At 40.9% G+C, this 12,075-nt stretch overlaps 1 protein-coding gene across 3 annotated transcripts in view; it reads right to left on the bottom strand.

Annotated features, from left to right (window-relative positions):
* Positions 1–9,352, bottom strand: part of LARP4B (La ribonucleoprotein domain family member 4B) — a 58,078-nt gene extending 48,726 nt beyond the window's left edge. For all 3 annotated transcript variants that reach the window (XM_019530730.1, XM_019530721.1, XM_019530735.1), the window contains exon 1: positions 9,223–9,352. In XM_019530730.1, coding sequence (XP_019386275.1) covers positions 9,223–9,303 — 81 coding nt within the window. In that variant the 5' untranslated portion in view covers positions 9,304–9,352. The remainder of the gene's footprint in view (positions 1–9,222) is intronic.
* Positions 9,353–12,075: the final 2,723 nt, after the last annotated feature.

The following is a 12,075-nucleotide window of genomic DNA, read 5'->3' on the forward strand; positions in this document are numbered from 1 at the left end:
CACTGCTTACTCGATGACACTTGCCCAGGAAATTTTACCCACCTCTTTGCCAGGGGCAAGTGTTTTTCAAATTCTGAAAGAAGTCTCCCATGGTATTAACATACATATCCTTAATTGTGCAACTACCTAAAAATACAATTTTATTCATCTTTGATGCTTGCTGTCTACTTTGTAGACATTATGAACCTCCCTATATAGCACTTGAGCCATTTCATTACTCTGCTGCCACACTATCAGTTTCTCCAATATAACTGGTTGCAGAAATTTGCATGCCAGTCTTCTTAGCGTATCATTAAATGTTTTACAAATATGTTAATAGTAACTTTTTATTCTTCATTTTTAATAGCTGTTAGACAAGAAACTAGCATTTGGACAGACTGCAATTAGGTAGAATTGCTATTTTTCTCATCATTGTCTTTGCACTTCTATGCCATAAACTACCATAAAAACCTTAAATCATTACAATGCTAAAGAGAAGATGGCTCCTCAGTGGGTAAGGTGCCCAATCCTACTGAGAAGAGTACAGAACCTACAGACACCTGAAGACATGAATGGGCAACAAAGGTATAAAAATGCGAAAAGAAAAAATAAGTTTAACAGATCCCTAGCCTTGGGCATTAAACACTTCTACCCTTCTTTAAAAATTACATTTGTTAGCAAGACAATTAAGGGAAAGCTGTCCAATTTGAGAATGAAAACTGTGTTCAAGGCAAGAACAGGAGTGCCAGAATACCAGGGACAATTTTAATTAAAAGGGACAACATTTAGCCATAGTATCTGAAGACATTCCACAGAAAAAAAAATCAGATGGTAGGATTATGAAAGAATATCAAAATAAACAGTAGTTACCCCAAATTGATCATGGCCTTATGGTAACATTGGGAAAAAGTCGCACTCTGAAAAACAGAGGGGTGGTACACCTGAAGTCCAAATCTGCCACTTGGAGGTTTGGCTTTCAGACTTCACGTGTACACAAGTCACACTAGCCAGTGTAATTCCTGAAGTGCCAATGAAGCAGTGGTGTAAATACAAGTTTGCTCAACTGAAAGATGAAATCCTAATTGAGAAATGAATGCCACCAGTCTGAGTTCTTAAAATATAAAGGTTAGCATACACTTGAGTGCCATGCTCCACACCAGATTTGAATATATGAAAGGATCAAGCTGGCTAACTTTTGGATGAAACCCTCTAATCCAGCAATCCCATCACCAAAATCCTTACTGAATTGGCAGAGATGCATCATCATCTCATCATTTCAAAGTCTGCTTCGAAAACCCACAAACAGATGTAGACTATCCGATCCCAGGTCACCAAATCAGTGAGCAATGTCATAAACCCCTACCTACAGACTAAATGTTCTTAAGGATACAAAGTCTGATGCATCATTGCTGCCATCTGCTGCAATTTTTTTAGTCTCCAGGACAAAGTTACTCAACATGTGGAACTTGACTCAGATTTAATAAGTCACTTTTCTCTAGGCTTCCTCAGATGAGGACACAGCTTTTCTGTTTATAGCATTTTTCACTGAATGCATGCTATTCACAATCAATTCAATCATTTTGTAAGGCCAGCATATCACAGCAGTGTTCTTAATTTTTGTAGTGATTTATAAAGATACCAGCCTGCAGGTAAACAGAACACATTTAAAACACAGGGATCTCTAACATGCCCATTACTTCAGTTTTCTACTGAAAGTAACATTAAACTAAATGTGAAGGAAAGTTTTCAACAAAACGAGTCACAAGAAGTGCCATTTAAAACCAGATCCAAGAATCCATACAACGAGGGTTACAATAGGCAAGCGATTCTACTACTAAGATATGCCTTCTAACACTAGAAAGGAAACAAGATGGGAGAAACTACACAGCCAAAAAGCAGCGGTTGCAATTCTGCCATACTGTTTTCTCTGCATAATTCTGATGAAGCCATGTTATTTTTATATAAAAATATTTACATTACTCGTTGTTTACTTACTTTGCTTTTTAAATTTACATAAAACATTCTGTACTTCTTACCTTGGTTTCGTTAAGATTTCTACGAAGAAGTTTTGAACATGAAATGTTCACCTTTGCTGAGAAAGCTCTCAGTAACATGCTAACTAAACACCAGTGACAAACAAAATTGATAAGCTAATATCCCCATGGTATATTTACAAGGAACACTGCTGTGTGAAAGGCTGAAATGCTCTGATTACAGGGTATTTTTTGTAGTTTGAAGCCATGTGGTTTGTGGTTCTGAACTGCTCTGAAGCCTAACTTTTCTTTGTAATTTTGAAAAAGTGGATGTTTGTAAGAAAAAGTTCACAACAGTTTTATCAATTTACTCACTGCCATTGTTCTCAGTGAAGCAATTTCAAAATCAGTCTCATGCCACTAGATTTAATTAAAAGACATTAGCCCCATATCCTGTAAACACACACTTAAGCATGAAGCTTTGAAGTCAACATGATTATTAAATCAGATTTAAGGCATCCCCTTAACAATGAAGGAGCAGAACCTTTTCTGATTTTTGCATAACACTTTTGCAACAGTTAACTAGTAAGATCCAGTTTCATAGTTGTCAGGCCCTGGAAGGGACCTTACACATCATCAAGTCCACCCCCCCTGCACTATGGCAAGAAAGACTGCTGGGATCAGATGACCCCAGCAAGATGGGTGTCAAGATGCTTTTTGAAGATCATCAGGGCAGGTGACTGTACCAACTCTGTGGGGAGCCTGTTCCAAACCCTCAGCACTCGACCTGTAAAGAACATTTTCCTTACATCTAGCCTTAAGCAATCCTCAGTCAGCTTATGTCCATTATTTCTCAGTCTCCCATGGGAGGCCTTGGTGAACAGACACTCCCCCAGACCCATGATATACTCCCACCAAGTCCCCCGAGTCTTCTCTTTTCCAGGCTGAACAGTCCCAAGTATTTCAGCCTCTCCTTGTATGAGCTGGTCTCAAGATCTCTAATCATGTACATGGCCCTGCTTTGGACTCTCTCAAACTTTCCACATCCTTCCTGAAGCGTGGTGCCCAGAACTGGATGCAGCAATACAGCTGCCGTCTCACCAAGGCTGACTAGAATAGGAGGATGACATCTTTAGCCTTGCTCAAGATGCCTTGGTAGATGCTAACATTTGATTAGCTCTGCCAGCTACGGCATTGCATTGGTGGCTCATGTTCTTTTTGTTGTCTATCATGACACCCAGATCCTGTTCTGATGTGGTGCTAGCAAGAGTAGCACTGCCGATCCTGGAAGTGTGTTGTGGATTATTTCTCCCCAGATATCGTATAATATGGAGAAATGTAAAGTGCTCCATCTGGTTGAGGTTCACCCACCTTGTGAGCCTGTCCAGGTTACCTTGTATTGCCAGCCTGTCTTTGAGCACCATTAAGGTGGTGGGCAAGAGAGGGGCAAGTCCACATGTTAGTCAGAGTGAAAACGGCACTTGTGTCTATCCACGAGATTTCACAGAACGGCTGGATAAAATGCTTAGTCTCTCTCATATCCAAAAGGAAGATTCCATGGTTCATTAATGCATAAAATCATACTTAATGTTTAAACAGAATGAAACACTAGCTTTAACAATAATTCACCTAGACCTGCAAAGCCTGTCAGAAAGGCTTTGCATTCTAAATCTGCAATAATGTTATAGAAACATTCAAGGAATATACTCAGTAATACTTGTGCGACAGCTTTTCAGCTTCTAGGTATATTCCTGGACATTTCTTCTGTACAAAGCTGTGCATCATCCAGAGCTTCAGAAATAAAAATCTAGTTACCAAATACTGCTTACAAGTTACTTAACTGTTGTGGAAAACTGGAAAAACCCTTTCAATTGGTGCACACAAGAACACCATCTGAATACCTAAAAAAATGACCTATACTACATTAGACACTGTCCAGACACAGGGAATTCTACCTTGCCTACTTCATTTAGCTTCCCATTCAGGATTAAATCTCAAGTGAGTTTCTTTCAGATTTTTTTTCTGTAAACTAATTCAGGCAACATTAGCTGAGATCAAATCTTTGGTACCCGTATATAGTGGCAGAAGAGGGCATGCATGTGTGTATTTAGTCAGTAAAAAAGGCTAGCCGCTCAACTCATGGAACAGCTAAATCCATGTCCTAAACTTTCATCTTCCCAAGGACTTCGAGGAAACTTGCCTTCATATTATGTTCAGAAAAAACATTTATCATTTGTAGAATTAACAGCAGCAGCAACAACGGTGGGTTTGTGTTATCACTTAAGGCTTCCTATTGATGAGTAAGAAGCTGTATTTGCCAGGGTCCATGCCACCTTTATTAGATTTATGGCACCCCCCAGATAATGCTAGCTCTCAGCTTTCACTCATTTCTTGATTATGGAAAAATAATAAAGCATTTCTTTGGTCAGAAAGACCACAGCAGATCAGAATGGTTTTGACATTACTGAATCCTGGTTTTACTATGTGAAACATGTGTAGGTGTCTGCACTTATTTTTTTTTGAAGCATCATGAAATTTTAAAAAGTTAGATAACTTGTATCTTTGTATACTTCATAGAGATTCATTTGAAAGAGAAAACTCGCTCACAACTTCAAGAATTTACATTCCCAGAGTCTGGTAATTTGGTATTTCTTGTGCAAATGACAAAGCATTGTGCAAATCCTTTATGAAAGAGCAGGTAGTCACAAGCAGATTGCTTTATCATTCAAGGTCACTGCCTAAGTCCAGAAGTCAAAAAGCTTCTAAGAGTCTGCCTATCTAGTCAGTGTTTCAAGTTAATCAAATTCATGTTAACATTGCCTACAGATGAATCTTACTATCTTATTTTAGGCTTATCGTATGCTTAAATCCCCTTCCTAAAGGGTTATGGGGAGTGGCAATTTGAGATTTAACTCTAAAACTTACGTGTCTTGTACTTTGAGGGAATCCTGATTTACCTATTTTAGAATTATGTGACAAAGCACTATACTGACTTTGTATACATGAGGAAGCCTAGAACAAATAAGATGTGTAATACCTTGCCTATCAGTACACTGATAAATACTTGCTTTTTAAGAAAACACTTACAGAAGCCTTTTCTTCAAGTCTGCTACATGCCTCCAACAGCGTGCAAACAGCCACAGACTACGATTTTGATTCTTCCTAAAGCTAGATATGCTGAAGAGGCAACTCTTTATTAAATTTCTGATTTATACAACACCCTTCCTAATAAAAGGTGGAGTAGCTTACAGTAAAAACAAAACAACAAAAACCAATACCCCTCCTCCCCCAAAAGACTTAAAAGGGCGACTAGAATAAATAAAATGAGCCACAAAAAATAAAGCAGAAATGTGCTTAACTTCACCTTGGCCTAGCTTTGGTTCCTAAATGCCTGTTGAAATAAAAGTCCTGCTGCACTTGTGAAAGCTGTCCAGGCTCAGGCTCTGGTAGGCCTCGAGGGAAGGAGGTCCATAGCTGAGAAGCAACTGCCGAGAATGACCTCCCACATGTTTTGCCAAGCAGACCTGGCATACTGCCAGTACTTGCAGGCGGTGCTCTCAGCTGACACTAGGGACTGTGATGGGATGTAAGGGAGAAGGCAGTCCCTTAGATATATAGGACTGTAGCTGTTTAGCGCATTATTGGTCAAAAACAACACCTTGAATTGTGCCTGGACAACTATCGGAAGCCAGTTTGGACACTGGAGGACCAATCCCTACTCCTGGAGACCCACACCCAAAGCAGGCTGCTGCATTCTGCACTAGTTGAAGCTTCTAGACATTTTTCAAGGGCAGTCCTCTGTAGAGAGTGTGTTGCAGTAGTCTAGCCTTGAGGGTAACAAAGGGCATGGATGAAGGTGGCCAGATCAGAGTCTGAAAGAAAGGGTCACACAGCCTTTTTACCGGATGGGAGTTGGTGAAAGGTGCTCCTAGCTATGTCTACCACCTGATGATCCAGAAGCATCCCAAGGCTGCACTCTGTTGATGACAAGTGTCCCAGTCCCCAAGTCTCACAATCACCCATCCTGTCTAGTTCAGTTTCAATTGGTCCACCTACACCTAGTCCCCAGCTGCAGCAAAGCACTGAGAAAGATGCACTGTGGTGCCAGGGTCAGAAGAGAAGGAGGTAGAGCTGGTATGTCATCAGCAGGGACCCTGGTTTTCTCCAATATAAACCTCCCCCCCCCCAACTTTCAGTTAAAAAACAGTAACCCCAAATCCACATTTTTCCATGATTTAAATGAAACAACACTGTATATACACCTGAATCATGGAAAAAAGTAACCCCAAATCCACTTTTTTTTTAAACTGAAAATTGGAGATTTTTTTTTTTTTTTTTTTAAGATCAGAGAAAACCAGGATCCCTGGTCATCAGTATACTGGTGGCACCTCTCTCCAATGCATCATAGACGCACTGAGCAGCAGGGGAGACAAGATGGAGCTTGGGAGACCCCACAAGAAAGATCCTGAGAGGCTGACAAACTTTTGCCCATCACTACTCTCCGGCTGTTGGCTAGGAAAGAGAAAAAAAAACAATAGAGAGCCATGCCACAAATACCTACTAGGCCATATAAACATTTCATCAGCACCTCATTGTCAACTGTAATCAAAAGATCAGATACAATCAGCAGGGCACAACTTGCCCCGTCATTCTCCAGGCAAAGATGGTCACCTAAGGCCACAAGCACAGTCTCTGTGCTATATTCAGGACAAAACTAGACTGGCAAGGGTCCAAGAAACCAATGGCATTCAGATGTGCCTGGAGTGTCAGGCAACTACATGTTCAACAGCTTTCCACAAAAAGGCTGGAAAGGGGGTGATAACTGGATGGGGAGTCAGCACCAAGTGATGGCATCTTGAGCAGGGCCTGGACAGTCGCAGACTCATGAACATTCAGTATGATGCCCTCCCTAAAAGGGAAACCTTGACAACCCCTACCAGCAGTGGCCCCCAGCTGGCTTTTACAAACCAGGTTGGGCAGAGGGTCCAGTTCACATGCTACTGCCCTTAGTCCAGTTTACACCCGATTTACCCTCATCCCTCCAAGCACATCCTTCATATCAGTGAAGGATAGTGATTTAAAACTTTCTGTATGAACATGACAACCCTAAACTCTGACTCTGTAGCAAATGATGGTCCCCAAACCATGGTGAATATGGGCAATTTGGTCTGCAAAGTAGTTGGCAAACTTGTCACAGCAGACTGAAGTAGGCTTAGGCTCTAGGCAGAGACAAGCCAGATTAACCAGGCCATTTACCACACGGTACACTTCCACTAGACAACACTGGCAGATGCAATGGTAGTGGAGAGGAAAAGTTTTTTTTGCTACCACAACAGCCACAAAGAAAAATCAAATCAGTTGGCTTCAGCATTGGTCAAGAGTCACTTGCACTTCAGCTGCCTACACTTCTGCTTAAATCTACCTCAGTTCCCCTGTACACCACAGGAATCTGTACCACTACAGTGGTAAGAAAACACCTAAATACCTCAGTATGCTATTCCATGCCCATCAAGGTCAGGAAGCGTGCTCCCCAGAAAGTCTGGAATCCCACTGGCTCTATGAATACCTGGGGGAAGACCAACCTATCAGGTCTGTCACCCCAAAAGGGACAATGGAGGAGAGAGATCTGCACACCTCTAAAAGGCAGTTGTCTGACCATGACACAGGTTTCTTGACAACAGATCCTGTATTCAGGTAGGTGCAAAACAATAGGTCTGATGTGTGCCCCACTTCATGGGTCAGCACGGAACAATCACAAAACAACTTCAAGTTTGAAGTAATGATGTTCTGAAGTCCCATGAGCAGCATATTTCTGCCCATGATTTCATATGCAAGAGATTTCCACATTAGCGCCTGAGATAGAACAGAAACAGGAAAGAAAAAGCTTGCCCAGCCTCCTCATGTCAGTATTTTCAGAAAGTCAGGAAGACACCTTTTTGTAAGGAGTGGAGTAAGAAGAGGAACATACAGTAAGTGCTTTGCAGTATATCCAATATGGACTGCAGCAAGGAACATCCAAGTAACTCTTGCTGCAATCCATCACATAACGTACCGTGTGCTTGACTTTTTGGACCCATATGCTGGGATTGGGCCCCGCCCAGCCACTCCTCCACTCCTGGGGATTGGGCCAAGAGACTGGGTTCTGCCCAGCCTCCTCCCTCCCCCCAAAACACCTAGTCTAGCATGCAGGGGCTTGTGGGCCTCCCCATGGGTCTGGAAACTTGGCAGTCCCAGGGGCCAAATCTGGTCCACAGGCTGGGGGTTGAGCACCTCACTGAGGCGTACTTCATATTCAGAGCAAGTGCCTAGCAAGATATGTACCTGAACTGAACATCGTGGGGCCAAAATGTACTTAAAAGCACTGTTAATGATTTGAGAAACTAAAAGTGCAAGGGCTGAAAATACTGTTTACACAAAATCAAGTACGCCATCCAATTAACAGACTTTAAAAAGATGTTTCAAGCATTTGCTACCCCCCCACCAACAATCAAGTTACATTTAGCATACCATTTGCCCCAAACCAGAAGAACCCAATGAAGCAATTTACAGGACATGCATAGTATCATGTGGTGCTACTTCATGAACAAGCCCTGCATGCAGTATGTATTGTCAACACTTCTCTCCTATGGATATCCATGCCTAGAGAGTTCCCCCTACTACCATTTCTCCTCACATGTAGGTTCTGCTAATTTTCAACTAAATTCCACATTAGAACTTTGAGTTGCCATGTATTTTATAACCCTCATATCAGCTTTAAACACTATAATCTCATGCACTTATTAAATTTAAGGCTTGTTCTGCTAAAAGAAAAAAACACCCTTAATATCAAGCTGGTCTTCCCAACAGTTGTGAAACAACAGCTACTTCCCCTCTTCCCTCAGTTGGGTACTGCCCATTACTTGTATTAATGTAAGCTATTTTCCAGAATGTATTGTCAACTACTGCATAAAACAGTATCATTTAACATATTGCAACAAGTTTTATACTGGATCTAAAATGGCAAAAAAGGTCCATAAAAGCAAGCCAGATCTCTTGGGCCTCACACAGTTAAGCGCACTACTTTGTGCGCCCAAATGCAAATAAGCTAAGTACAGCAGCCAGTTACGTGGCCAATATCATGTACAGCTGGTGCATGAAGAACTGGGCACTCATTTTATGGTGGGATTTGCTGGTGGAGGTCATCAGTACAACTTCAGCGAGGCACAGTTTCTTCTCTAGATCCTACCACAAGATGCCTCAACCACTCTGTATGGTATTATTCAATACTTACTAGATGAGAACTGTCTTTAACTTCTTGTACTTGCTGCACCTGCGGTTCAGCCACAACTTTAGTGTCCTGATCAGAAGTCATGAGCCGTCTGCTTTTTGGCTCCTTAGAGAGAACTTTATTGGTCACCTTATGCTGTAGAGGAAAAAAAAAAGAACAAAGATGTAGTAAGTGGCTATTAATATAAATTCAAAATCATAGCCAATTTCATCTGGTCAATGAATGATAGCATTTATACTTGATCTGGCCTGAAAGACAACTAGGTTTGTTCTGAGACATTACTTCTCCTTCCACGCAACTAATTTTCTTCATTTGTTTAAAAAGGATTCCGAGTTTCAGTAGAAGATGCTCACGTTCACAGTTACATTTCATTTTCACAACTTTTAAAGATTGTGTCACAGTGGCTCTGCTATGTTATGACAAAAGCACATCAGGAACAGGGCAATTTGTCAGGCACATCACATCATATAACAAAGCCATTATTTAATACCATTATCTGAATAAGTGCTGTAGGCCTACCTAGCACAAGATGGTGACATGCAGAGATACCCCATGTTAGCTTTTCACGTGCAATTCTGGAACAAGCAGCAGTATGGCTGCATTAGCATGGCTCTGCACCTCAAGGAGCAGAATTCCTCTACTAATTCATCAGGGCACAATGTAGGGCTAACATTTATATTGCTCTGGATTCTGGAATGAGCTCAGGGAACTCTTTTACCCAGCATGAAAGTGTCACAGAAGGGGAGATCTTAAGATTTGTAGTACTAACAAAACGCTAGGTAGAAACCAAAGTAAAACGGTAAATGTTAATAGAGTGAAACATGGCAAAAGCAAAAAATTGTTCTTTTGTAGGCTTCAAAATTCCAAGAACTCTGTTCTGCTGTGAAATGACTCTGCGCATCCACAATATTCCTGCAGAGCTATGATAGATTCAAATACATAGCACTGGCAAGCCCCAGATCAAGAACCTGACTCACTGGCTCATGTACCATCTGAGCTATTTTTTTTGGACACCGTTCAAAGAACCAGTATTGAAGTCCTGGCCAGGATTATACATCCAGTTTCAATGAACCCTTATTTATTCTATATTAAGTGTACAACATATAGTTGGTAAAAAAATATGTTGCTTTTGGGGTCAATACATGCCACATCAATGCAAAGAGCTCCTGACAAAGGTTTATTAATTGTTTCATGGACCATGAGGGAGATTGGTTTTTGTTTATTTCCCTCTCTATAACCAAAATACTTTTGTGGCTAAAGACTCAGATACTATAACTAGAAGGTACTTCATACCTAAAAAGTTGAAGTTAAACACCATATTATTTGGTATGCTGGTGTTCTATAAGTCTGATCAAAAGCTGATTCCACCACTAGTGACTTTGGGAGAAAACAAGGTTTGAGAACATTCATACCAATTAAACCAAAGAGACTCCTGACATGACTTCTGCTGGAACTGGAAGATGGGAAATCCAGAGCGCAAACATTAGCAGAACAAAGGCAGATCTAGAAGCTCCTAAAAGTACTCTTTACAGGCCCAGTAGCTGCTAACAGGGAACAATTTTTTTGTAAGCTAGTACAACAAGCTACTCAAATTAACTACATTTTCATTTCTTATAGATAGGGGTCTATCCAGACTAAGGAGGCAGCCAGCTGATTTCACAGGGAGATCACAGGACCAGCTAGCTGCCTTCCTTGTAGGCCGATCATGGCAGGGGCCCCCCATGCCTCTGACTGGGGGAGTATCTCCAATGGCCCCAACCCCAACTGCTGGAGCATTTTTCTTCCTTCCTTGATAGGTTCTCAATCATTTCCCCTCATGCTATTCACACAGTAATCTCTTCCTTTCTAGATAGACCAGAAATTCCCAACCACCAGGCATATAATTATCTGATACTAACAGAAGCAGGTCAGAGTCCCAAAAAATGGCAAATCATTGTTCTACACAATGGTAGAGTTGTACCTGTCATTTGAACATATTAAGACACTGGAGGAAGAACAAGTAGGACCATGTGCATCACGTGACTTTAAAAAACAAAACAAAAAACTTTTGAGTAAAGTTTGTGGTGAGGTGTGCACTAGCCATTGGCTATGCAGTCACCATTTCTACAGTATGTAACTAAATGATTAATTTAGATTGACAATGGACAAGTTACTAGTGAACCTGGTAGCAGACTAGTACTGCGCTACTCATAATACTATATTATGGAATGTAACATCTGTGGAAGTATTTTGAAAAACACACTAGCATATTAATCTAATCAAAATGAAAACTCTCATACTTTAAAATTAAACTGGACATGACTCATCAAAACCTCCATTAAACATTAAAACCTCCAAAAACTAACAGCTTCATTCAGAATACTCAGCCATGAAATCTCATTCTTACAATTTGCAGTTTGCTGTGCTAACAGCATTAGCAAAGCTTATTGGTTGCCAAGGTAGATATACATTTTTAAAAGATTTTAAAAAGTAGGTTTGACATGAAGTTACTAGCTTAAAGGCATAACTGCAAGGTTCCAAATGGTTCTTAAAATTGAAGAGGGTACTGTCCTAAAACTTTTTAGAGGCTGTTTTGCACCATTAAGTATTAAGGTACCTTGGTGTTTAACAGTTGAAATCAAGTGCCTTTTTTAAATAAAACAAGCCAGATTTGTTGTGGTGAATATAGAGGGTTGCTCTCCAATTTGTCCATTAGTAAATCACTGCATTTCAGGTCTCTTCTCCACACGTCCCGAGAGCTCTGCTCCCCTATGCCAGATCCTGCTGTGATACTGCAGCCAGTGAACTTCAGACTAGAGACTTGGCCTGCCCGCTGAAGTGGAATGTTACATAACTAACTTTTTACTAGATAAAAAA

The sequence above is a fragment of the Crocodylus porosus genome, unplaced genomic scaffold (genome assembly GCF_001723895.1).
Source record: "Crocodylus porosus isolate Cpor-Errol unplaced genomic scaffold, CroPor_comp1, whole genome shotgun sequence".
Classification (NCBI taxonomy): domain Eukaryota; kingdom Metazoa; phylum Chordata; order Crocodylia; family Crocodylidae; genus Crocodylus; species Crocodylus porosus.